This window comes from Clarias gariepinus, chromosome 25 (assembly GCF_024256425.1).
Source record: "Clarias gariepinus isolate MV-2021 ecotype Netherlands chromosome 25, CGAR_prim_01v2, whole genome shotgun sequence".
In the NCBI taxonomy this organism is placed as follows: domain Eukaryota; kingdom Metazoa; phylum Chordata; class Actinopteri; order Siluriformes; family Clariidae; genus Clarias; species Clarias gariepinus.
Window position 1 is genome coordinate 702,844 of NC_071124.1, and position 12,020 is coordinate 714,863.

General features: G+C 42.2%; 1 protein-coding gene across 1 annotated transcript; it reads right to left on the reverse strand.

The window, feature by feature from the left end:
• Positions 1 to 477: 477 nt before the first annotated feature.
• On the reverse strand, positions 478 to 4,106 carry LOC128513410 (transcription cofactor HES-6-like). Its single transcript, XM_053487164.1, has 3 exons — positions 4,074 to 4,106; positions 1,123 to 1,204; positions 478 to 1,025 (listed from the first exon to the last, which is right to left on the reverse strand). The coding sequence occupies exons 1-3, from the start codon at positions 4,104 to 4,106 to the stop codon at positions 478 to 480; spliced, it is 663 nt and encodes a 220-aa protein (XP_053343139.1).
• Between the last annotated feature and the right edge of the window lie 7,914 nt (positions 4,107 to 12,020).

Genomic DNA, 12,020 nt, shown 5'->3' on the forward strand with positions numbered 1-12,020 from the left:
AAAGAATTGATGTATGTATTTAACAACATAGAACAGGTTAAATGTTTCGTGAGCGGCGTCCATTAGGTCTAGTTTTAATCCTAAAACGAGGTTCTGTGACTAACAACCACAACAGTGATAAAGGTTTTATAGAAAAGTCACACACACACTTTACATGTGGGATTTTTGGCAGTTCACGTACAGGGGTTCATGTAAATGTGTTTATAACCTAGGAAAGGAAATCCACCAAGCACGTGGAGAAACTGCAAACTCCATGCACAGTCGCAGGGGAGGGAATCGAACCCTCGATCATGTGGGTGGAAGAACACAGTGCTAACCACTACGCCACCGTGCCGCCCCACATACGATCACATGTGAAATATATTTTATCTTATTGTAAAGTGTGTGTGTGTGTGTGTGTGTGTGCTTTCAGACTAAAGTCCTTAGCAAAATTAATTCCTATCTTATTTACACTTAATAAACCCAAACATCTCACCACTACAACTTCAACCTGTAAGTGTGGATAAAACAGTGTCCTTCAGCATCCTTCGAGCTTTTATCCTGTGTAGATAAAGTTAATTCCAGTTTGAAGCCACGTTGTTTCCAGTGTGTTTGCGGCTCACGGTCATGGATGTACAGTAGGGGTGATGATGCTCCGATACTCTGATCCTCCTGCTCTTCCTCCTCCTCTTCCTCCTCCTGTTCCTCCTCCGCCGCAGACCCCGGAGCTGACTCGCTGCTGAAGGTCTCCTGTAGGTCGGAGCTCGGATCTTCTTCAGCGCCGTTGGTGGAGGCGCTCAGGGACAGACGCACACCGATACGAGGCCATGTTCCCGTAGGAGACAGGAGCTCAGAGCCGAGATCAATGATGACGTCCTGCAGGTCCTTGAGTAGCGGCATGCACTCCAGCAGATGGTTGAGGAGTTCTGCCGCGACTGTGGACTCGATGCCGGGACACATGGACACAAAGGTGTGGATCTCATGCATGCACTGGATGTAGCCCGAGGCGAAGCGCTCACTGGCCTCGCGGCTCATGCTGTCTGTCTCTGTATCACACACACACAATTGCTTAAATTTGGGCATATTCCGGTGCTTGTGCAGGTTGATGACATTAATACAACTTTTGGACGCGCGCAGGCTTACCGTGAGACCGATCCTGCAGGATGCTCTCCACCCGTCTCACCATGAGCTCGAGCACTTCTGCGTTCTCCATCTTCGCGTGCAACTGTACCGAGAAAGAGAGAGTCAGAATAATGTCTAACTTTTATTTGAATGTAGATATGATCACTAATTATAAAAGATTTTGATGCATCATGTTGCATACGTCCGTTATGGATATAAAAAGCCAAACATGGTGGCTGTTCTTTCAGCCTTCAATAGTTAATTAAAATGCAGCTGTGGTTTGATATAACTGTATTCCCCTACAGGGCTCTATCCTAAAGATAGTGGATTATTAATATGTCTGGCTGTCTGGATATATAATAGATGCCTCAAAACTGTTCCCTGCTCATATTCCTCTGGGACATAAGGGTAAACCATATAAACACATTGTTTGAGGTCTTGGGAGAATAGAGTAAATTGACCGATAGCGCCATCTGCTGTTTTGGAGGAGGAAGTTGCTCCATTGCATTTGTGAGAAAATAGGTTGGGCGCATTTGTGAGAAAATAGATTGAGCGCTTTTGTGAGAAAATACGTTGGGCGCATTTGTGAGAAAGTCAATTTTTTTCTTTGCAAAGCAGATTGTGTTTGTTTGCAAAACGCTGCATTTGTGAGAAAGTAATTTTTTTTCTTTGCAAAACAGATTGTTTTTGTTTGCAAAACGCTGTTTGTTTGTTAAATTTTGGCACATAATAAACTCCATAGTAATGGTGCAATGGTTATCAGTGCTTTCACTAAACCTTGTGCATTCTGTGAGAAAAGTCATACCTTAGATGAATGCTACCAGTTTAACGCTAAGACATATAAAGACAAATTGGACTTTTTGAGAAAGAATGGGTTTTGCTTTGGATGTTTAGTAAAAGGACATTTAAGCAAAGACTGCACAAGAAGAATCACATGTCAGTCGTGCTCAAAGAAACATCCTCGTATGCTACACATTAGCGCACAAGACACAGCTCAGGTAATGGTAAAAGTTGATGAAACTGAAACAGTTAATACTTTGCCGGCTACAGTGAGTCATTGAACTAGCGCCTACACTGGGGCTGGAGACAATTGCATTCTCTCCATAGTACCTGTTAAAACAAAGTCCAAAAAAGGTGACAAGACAGTAGAAGTGTATGCTTTTATGGACCCAGGTAGTTCTGCTACTTTCTGCACGGAGTCATTAGCAAGGCGATTAAATGTTCAAGGCAGAAAAGTTGACATGACGTTAAGCACCATGAACTAAAAGAAGCAAGTAGAAAGCTATGTGCTCACTGACTTGGAGGTTAATGGTCTGGAAGAAAACACCTTTGTTGAACTTTCCAAAGTGTTTACACAAAAGAGCATCCTAGTTTTAGTGGAAAACATTCCACAACAGCACGACATTGATAAGTGGCCATACCTCAGTGAAGTGAAATTGCCTCAGATTGATGCTGGAGTTGAAATTCTCATGGGCAACTAAGAGTATAAGCTCCTAGAACTATGGCAAGTAATTAACAGCAGGCACAAAGGGCCATATGCAGTAAAGACTGCTTTTGGATGGACTCTAAATGGACCTCTTCGAGAATCGGTAGAGGAAAAATTGTATGACAACGAGCATGCAAGTGTTACAGCCAACAGAATTTTCATTGAAAGTGTGGAACAAATGCTGATACAATTTCCCTGAACGGAATTGTAATGATAAGGCAGAGTTGTCACAAGAGGATTATCAGTTTTTAGACTAACTCTTACTCTCTGCAATTTACAAATAATCACTTCTATATCGGTCTTCCATTTAAGAAAGCAGCTATTCAAATGCCCAACAACCGAAGTGCAGCCATGCAGCGCGCACTGAATCTCAAAAGAAAACTCAGAATAACCGCTCTTTTCACGAGAAGTATTCAAACTTCATGTTTGAAAAGGATCATGCAGTCAAGGTCCCTACACCTCACTTGAGTCGACAAGATGGTCAGGTGTGGTATATACCTCACCATGGTGTATATCATCCTCAGAAGAAAAAGCTAAGGGTGGTCTTTGACTGTGCTGCCAGCTACCAGGGAGTATCATTGAACAGCGAGCTCCTACAGGGACCAGACATGATGAATTCACTCATTGGAGTGCTTACACGCTTTAGACAAGAGGAAGTTGCCATTATGGCAGATGTGGAAGCCATGTATTATCAGGTGAGAGTTCCAGAAAAAGACACAGATTTGCTGCGCTTCCTATGGTGGCCGAATGGAGATGTAAATCAAGATTTGGTCGAGTACAAGATGGTCGTTCATCTGTTTGGTGCAAAATCATCTCCAAGTGTTGCTAACTTCGCCCTTAGGAAAACAGCAGAATAAAACCGCAGCAATGCATCTGCTGAGGCAGTCAACACAGTACTTAGAAACTTTTATGTAGACGACTGTTTGAAGTCTGTTTCGAGCCATGATCAAGCAGTTGCGTTATATAACAATCTCACCAACCTTTGTGCAAGTGGAGGGTTTCACCTCACCAAGTGGGCAAGTAATAGTCGTGCCTGACGTCTATTCCTGAGAGTGAAAGAATCAAAGACATGAGAGACTTGGACTTGAGTAAAGATGTACTTCCTGTCGAGAGAGCTCTAGGGGTGTTGTGGTGCATCAATTCAGACACGTTCAAGTTTAAGATTAGTTTAAAAGAGCAGCCTGTGACCAGAAGAGGAATCTTGTCAATTACTAGTTCAATTTACGACCCCTTGGGTTTCCTTGCACCTGTCATACTGCCAGCCAAGATCTTAATGCAGCAGTTGTGCAAAGAAAAACTCACATGGGATGACGACATTCCTGAACAGTTTGCAAAAAGACGGAAGGCCTGACTACAAGAGTTGCATCAATTGTTTGAGTTCAGTGTGGCAAGATGCATAAAACCAGTTGACTTTGAAGTTACAACTACAGCCCGACTTCATCACTTTTCAGACGCAAGTGAGATGGGATATGGAATTGTCTCATACCTTAAGTTTGTAAATGCTGATGGACTTACACATTGCGCCTAATGCTTCTTGTGTAGCACCTTTGAAACAAACCACTATTCCGCGAATGGAATTGACTGCATCAGTAGTTGCTGTGAACACTGACAAAATGTTAAAAGGCCAACTGGAAATGGAGTTGCTGGACTTCATATTTTGGACTGACAGTACAACTGTTTTGAGATATATTGACAACAAAAAACTTTGTTTCAAAACCTTTGTTGCCAACAGAATTGCCATTATAAGAAAGTCAACCAAGCCATCGCAGTGGAGGTATGTCAATACTTCAAAAAATCCAGCTGATTCCGCATCCAGGGGAGTATCCTGTGAAAAATTCATGAAAAATGTCAATTGGATCCATGGTCCCTCTTTTCTCAAAGAACCAGAGTGTAGATGTCCTGAGAACATCCATGACCTGTCGATAAAGGAGGACGATAACGAGATCAAACATTCAGCTTCAGTGAATCTCGTTAGTACTACAGAGAGCACAGATGCTATGAGCAAGCTTATCAGTTATCACTCTGACTGGTACAAGTTGAAAAGATCCGTTGCCTGGATTCTTCATATCAAGGACATGCTTAAACAGAGAACAAATAAGGTTAAAAGACGTGTAGATGACCCAATGACAGAAAACCACAAGTCTCTGATAATTCAGGACTTAACAAGAGCAGAAAACTCTTCAAGTCAAGAAAAGTCATCAAGTTCCTTCAAAACCAAAAATCCAAAGAAGAAATTTCCAAGTTGCAAAGGGGTGATGCATCTGTAAAAAGGAACAGTTGCCTCTCCAAACTAGATCCAGTACTGCAGCATGGTGTGCTGAAAGTTGGAGGATGTCTTGGTAGGTCTGCAATGCCTGAGCACGTAAAACACCCAGTCATTATACCTTAAGATTCACATATCACAACTCTAATCTTAAGAGACATTCATGAAAAGGTTGGACATTGTGGAAGGAATTATATGCTCTTAAAATTGCGGCAGAAATACTGGATTACGACTGCTAACTCCTTTGTGAGAAAGTTTATTTTCAGTTGTGTGACATATAGAAAGATCAGAGCAAAGACTGGTGAACAAAAGATGTCAGTACTGCCATGACAAAATGACACCAGATCACCCACCCTTCACTAACGTAGAAGTTGACTATTTTGGACCCTTCGAAGTCAGACGAGGTAGAAGTAATGTTTAAAGATATGGCGTATTGTTTACTTGTCTGACAACAAGAACTGTGCATATTGAAGTTGCGCAGACACTAGATACAGACTCCTGTTTGAATGCCATTCGACGCTTCGTGTGCAGAAGAGGCCAGGTGTCAGTCATGAGAAGTGACTATGGAACAAACCACTCTTACGGACGATCCCACAGATCTGGAACCCCTGACACCCAACCACCTGCTGTTGATGAAAAGACAGCCAAACCTGCCTCCTGGATTTTTTAAAAAGGAGGACATTTGTGCATGTCGCAAGTGGAAGCAAATTCAGGACCTTGCTGACTTATTCTGGAAGCGATGGGTGCGTGAATATTTGCCCTTGCTTCAGGAGTGTCAGAAATGGTTTCAAGTGAGAAAAAACCTTTAGATTGGAGATGTAGTTCTAATAATTGATGAGTCTTCTCCAAGTAACTCATGGGTCATCGGACGAATCATGAAGGTGTTCCCTGATAAAAAAGAACTTGTGAGATGTGTGCTGGTTAAAACTAAGACCAATACAAGAAAAGACCCATTGACAAGTTGTGATTGACATATGTAAAATGGACTGTTAATTATGTCATAACTAGTTATGACTTTTTCTTTGGAACGCAAAGATATGAACACTCTAAGGCAAATAGTATACATTTAGAAGGTTTAAAGTGATGATTAATATGGATGGTAAAACTACATGGCTCTATCGTTAAAGAAAAATTTATTGTCAGTCAATTAGGGGCTGGAAATGTAAGAGCCATATTTAATTCTTAGGATTCTGTTGTTGTGTTTATTTAAAATTTATTAGTTAAGCATTCATTTATGTTAATCGTAAGTTGTTCTGTGACGTCATTCCATAATTGCGTAGTTGCATGTTTATTACACACGGTAGAAGTTGTTAGAATACGGAAGTTGTGGAGAACACAAGCTTTTCACTGTAATCAAAAAAACGTAACAAGATACAGCAAATAAGTTGTTGTTTTCACTATTGACTTAGTGTAAGCTACGCAACGTGCGTAAGTTACGCAATGCGCGTGATGACGTCATTTGTGCCCACTGGAATTGTTAAGGGAATTTGCAAACGATTCCGAGGAATTGAAACACTGGGAACCGGTTCTCAACAAGAACCGGTTTTCGATTCCCATCCCTAATCCTGACCAACTCTTCCTGGTAGAAGTCGACGCATCCCGGTCAGGAGTTGGAGCAATTCTTTCTCAGCAGCAGGGGAATCCTCCTCAGTATCATCCCTGTGCCTTTTTCTCCTGAAAACTGTCGTCCGCCGAATGCAATTATGACATAGGGAATCGAGCGCTACTAGCGATCAAACTGGCTTTAGAAAAGTGGAGACACTGGTTGGAGGGAGCGGTCCACCCTTACCTGGTATTAACCGACCACCAGAATCTAGAACTCCGGGAGGCCAAGTGGCTCAACCCGCGACAAGCGCGATGGGCGTTATTTTTTACACGCTTCCGTTTCACCATCAGTTACCGACCTGGAACAAAAAATGGCAAGGCTGACGCTCTCTCTCGCCACTATGAATCGGAAGAAACTCCAGACACCCCAGAAAACATACTTCCCTCCACCCTGTGTTTCTCCGATTCAGTGGGAGATCGAAGAAGAAATTCGTCAGTCTACGATTAATGAACCCTCTCCACCAGACTGTCCGACGGACCGCCTTTATGTCCCAACCACTCTGTGGGATATCCTCCTCCATCAAGCACACGCTTCAATGGGCACTGGTCATGCTGGAATGCATCAAACCCTCTCACTACTGGAAGAAAGTTTTTGGTGGCCCCACATGGCAGAACAAGTCAGAAGGTACGTGAGGGGATGTCGGGACTGTACGTGAGGGGATGTCGGGACTGTGCTACCACCAAGTCGTCCAGACACCTGCCAGCGGGGAAATTGTTACTCCTTCCCGTTTCCCGGCGTCCCTGGTCACACCTAGGAGTGGATTTTGTCACAGATCTCCCTTGCTCAGAAGGTAATACATGCATTCTAGTAATCTTAGATAGATTCTCTAAATCCTGCTGTCTTATCCCAATGCAGAAACTCCCTTCAGCCAAGGAGACGGCCGAAACACTATTCAATCAGGTCTTCAGAATTTATGGCATCCCCGAGGACCTCGTATCCGACAGAGGACCCCAGTTCATCTCCAGATTTTGGAAGGCATGCTTCAATCTCCTGGGTGTGACCGTAAGCCTGTCTTCTGGATATCATCCTCAGAGTAACAGACCGAGCGTAAGATCCAGGAGATAGGTAGATACCTCTGTACCTTCTGCCATGACTCCTGGAGCCAGTTTATCGCCTGGGCCGAGTACTCACAGAACTCACTTCGACACCCCACTACCGAACCCCACTACCCCCTTCCAGTGCGTACTCGGGTAACAACCACCCCTCTTTCCATGGAACGGAACCCCATCAACAGCTACAACGGGCAGTTCGAAGACAACGTATCGCTGCAGACGTTAGGAGAGCAGATACGCAGACCTTCTGACCAGGACAAAAGGTATGGCTCTCCACACGAGACGTCCGTCTTCGACTGCCCTGTAAGAAGCTGAGTTCCCGGTTCATCAGGCCCATTCACCATCCTCGCACAGATCAACAGAGTCTGGTTCTGGAGACGAGCCCCCCCCCCCCCCCCCCGCACTGAATCTGGAAGATGGAACAATCTACGCTGTAGAAGGGATCCGAAAGTCCCACCGTCGAGGGGGTCGCCTCGAATATCTTGTCGACTGAGAGGGCTACGGCCCTGAGGAGAGGAAACATCCTCGACCCAAACCTCCTTAGGGAGTTTTACCAACAACACCCGCTCATGCCAGCTCCCAGGGGAAGAGGACGTCCGCCCCGACGACGGTTCCTGCGGCCCTCCGTGGAGGGGGGGGGGGTTCTGTCACGGAAACACCAGGCTCCACCCTCAACCTTTGTTCCCGATCACCTGAGTTCTGAGCACACACCTGACCCTCATTAGCACCACACTTTAAATACACCTCACTTCCCCTCACTCAGCGTCTGACTTCCCATGAGGCTACATACTCCGTCACGCACCTGTTCATGCTACCGTGCCGTGTCGTCCATTTTTCCTCGTCTCCTGGTTCCTGACTCCCTGTCCGTGCTCCAAAGGTACTCGTCACTCCACCAGTTCGTCGACTCACATCCACCAGCTTCACTCTCCATGCAGCTAAGACTTTTCCGTTCATTCATTCTTTGTTTACAATACTTCACCCACTTTCAATAAAACGCCCGGTTGGGTTCACTACCAAGATCATTGTCTGTTGAGTCTGTGTTCCTGTTACAGTTGTAACCATAGTGGATTTATGCAAGAAAACTGTAAGAAGTGGTGAACGTTTGACGTAAAAAAAATGAAGAGATAAAGAATTCATGGACATCCGCGTCGTGAGTAAATCAGTTCAATAAGAAAGATACACGTCAGAATTTGTCGAATAACATGCCCGTACACTGTCCTTCTCAAGAAGATCAAAGGGTGGCATTCCAGTCTCACCTTTAAAGTCTCTGGGGTACGTAACATCGCATTTATAGCTCCACCGCATGACTTTTTGCTGTGTTTCCAGACCCTGGACTAAACTCCGTGCTTTACTTTTAAATTGCGGAGAAAGCCAGCGGTCCATTAACATTAATTCCCGCCAACCAGGAAGCCTACGGAGTGAGTAAACAGAGACACACACCCATTACAGGCGCATGCCGTCACAAGGACATACATGACAGCTGTAAGACAGTGGTGAGATTTGCTGTAGGTGTAACAGAAGAGTTTAAGGTGGAGGTGGGGCTGCATCAAGAATCAGCTCTCAGCCACTTCATGTTTGCTCTGGTGATAAACAGATGACAGATGAGGTTAGACAGGAGTCTCCATGGACTATGATGTTTGCAGATGACATTGTGCTTTGTAGCTAGAGGAGAGAACAGGTGGAGGAAAATATATAGAGGTGGAAGGTTAGTCATAGCAAGACAGAACGCATGTGTGTGAATGAAAAGGTCCCAAGTGGAGCGGTGAGGCTACAGGGAGCAGAGGTAAAGAAGGTGCAGGACTTTAAGTACTTAGGGTCAATGGTCCAGAGCAACAGAAAGTGTGGAAAGGAGGTGAAGAGGCGGGTACAGGCAGGTTGGAGCTGGTGGAGAAAAGTGTCAGGTGTGTTGTGCAATAAAAGAGTATCAGCGAGAATGAAAGGAAAGGTGTACAGGACAGTGGTGAGACCAGCGATGCTCTACAGCGTAGAGACAGTGGCACTGAAGAAAAGACAGGAGGCAGAGCTGGAGGTAGCAGAGATGTTGAGGTTTGCTTTGGAAGTGACAAGGTTGGATAGGATCAAGAATGAGTCCATTAGAGGGACAACCCAAGTTAGATGTTTTGGAAAGAATGGGGTTAGATGGATCCAGATGATTTGCTATGGCGACCTCTAAAAAAGAACAGCCGAAAGACAGAGAAGACTTGACTCAGATCACATTCTATGACAGATTGATGCAAAAAACTATACAATTACAAAAGTTTCACATATTTTCACATTTATCTATAATTAATGCTATAAACATTATCCTTTGTGCTGCAGCTAAACAATGTTTCATTTGTGCTTATTTTATTCTTATTTACATAAGACATTCCTGGAAGGTGTTTGATTCTTTTATGCTTTATTTTTGCTTACAGCAAGATCCGGGTATGAATTCCCCAGTAACACAAACACCATTCACTTCTCTAGTTCTGCTTTTTAAACAATGTTTGTATTATGTTTTTTTTTTTTTTAAACTGTGGTAAATTAAAAAATACAAAATAATTAAACAGTGCGATCATTAAAAGATGCATTTTCTGTCGCATTTTCTGATTAATGCAATCACACGTGATACAATAATATATAAAACACGTTCTCTGTGTGTATCACACTGACGTCCCTCATGCAAATTTAGTCATTGTGTTTTTACCTGGAACCACATTTGTGTGTGATGAACACGTTTTCTTCCTGGTGCACACATTGCCCTTTAATGTTGATATTATTTCACCCAAATGCAAACATGTTAATGATAAATAATAACAGTATAATAATAAAAATTCTGAATTTAGGTTTTAATTCCAGTATTTAAATTCAAAACTGGTTTTGATTTCAATATTTGTATTTGTATTTGTATTTTTTTTTTTTACTGAAACACTGCTGTAGTGACGTCAGTGTCACGTGATCATGTGTGTGTTAAAGGGGTTTGATGTGAACATTAAGACTCCATTCAGCAGCGAGCACCTCATCAGGTAAGACTGCAGCACTTTACCTGGATCTGTTCACCTCATCACTTTTTCATAGCACTGATTAGTTATTGGCAAATTCACACACTGCTTTTATCATTTACACTTCACACCACACAGCCAGCTGCTCTAACACACAGAGATCTTCTTCTGGACAAAAGGCGGCTTCATCATCATCATCATCATCATTATTATTATTATTGTTGTTGTTGTTGTTGTCGTTGTTATACCAGTTTTTCTTTACTTTTTTACCTGACTGCATTTCAAACACACAGGTCATCACCATGGTAACCGTCTCAGTCCTGCTTCTCCTGCTCTCAGGTAAAGGAAAAGTCCTAATTAATAGGTTTTACATTTAACTGTCTGTTTTTTCTTTACATTTTAACCACCTGAAATATTGTAATTCATTTTTATATTAATACATTTTGGACTCTGTGACAAATGCTTCAAGGTTCTTTTTTTATTTTAAACTTTAAAAGAGTACAGAAGTATTATTTACACATAATTAGCAAAATGGTAATTTGTGTTACACTGTGTGTGTGTGTGTGTGTGTGTGTGCAGCCCTATATGGGATGCTTAAACTGTGTAAGTGCAAGTGTGTGACGTACGTAGATGACCTGAATGGGCAGATCTAATAAAGGCGATGTAAAGGACAAGCAGGATTAAAACACTGGATCATTTAGATGAGGATATTTTCACACAGCTTAAGGTTTTCTCTTTTCCTGTAATTTAATTACATATAAGAATTTATATAGATATAACCATGAATTAAATAAAGTGTGTGGAGTTCCAGAGGTGGGTGGAATAGAGAAAAGTAGCTGTACTTCAAAATAACATTACTCAAGTAGAAGAAAAAAGTAGTTTTCCAGAATATCACTTAAGTAAGAGTAAAAAAAAATATTCAGTGAAAAGATACTCAAGTACCGAGTACCTGTTTCACCGTAATGTCCGATTTATTATTATTATTTTATAAATTATGTAAGCAGACAGACAAAATGATAAAATAATGTACAAACTCTGACATTTCCAAATGAATAAAGAAATTAATAAAAAATAAAATAAATTAATAAAACTAAATATTTTTACAAAATAACAAATTTTGTTTTGTAAAAAACAAGAAACACAAATTTCCTAATCTCACTTCTCTTCAAAACATAAATCTTACTACTATAAAACACCTACTGTATGTAACATATGTATGTTTGAACAGTGTGAACTATTTCCAGTGTAAGATATACTGTATATACATTCGCCCTCCAAACGGCTCAGCAGAAAGAAAGTAACATTAGAACATGTCTACCATCGGTCTCACTTCACCATAAACTGTGTCCAGCAAAACAAATGTAAGAAACTTATATTTTTTAACCTTTATCTTTTTACTTATTATATATATGTGTCAGGGTTAACCCCTAGAGGGCGCCTTGTCCCCAAAGACTATTTGACTTTTGAACTTCCTTTTCCAAAGTGCACCTCGGTCAGATCAGCTCACACCTGAACCGAGGTTGATAATCTG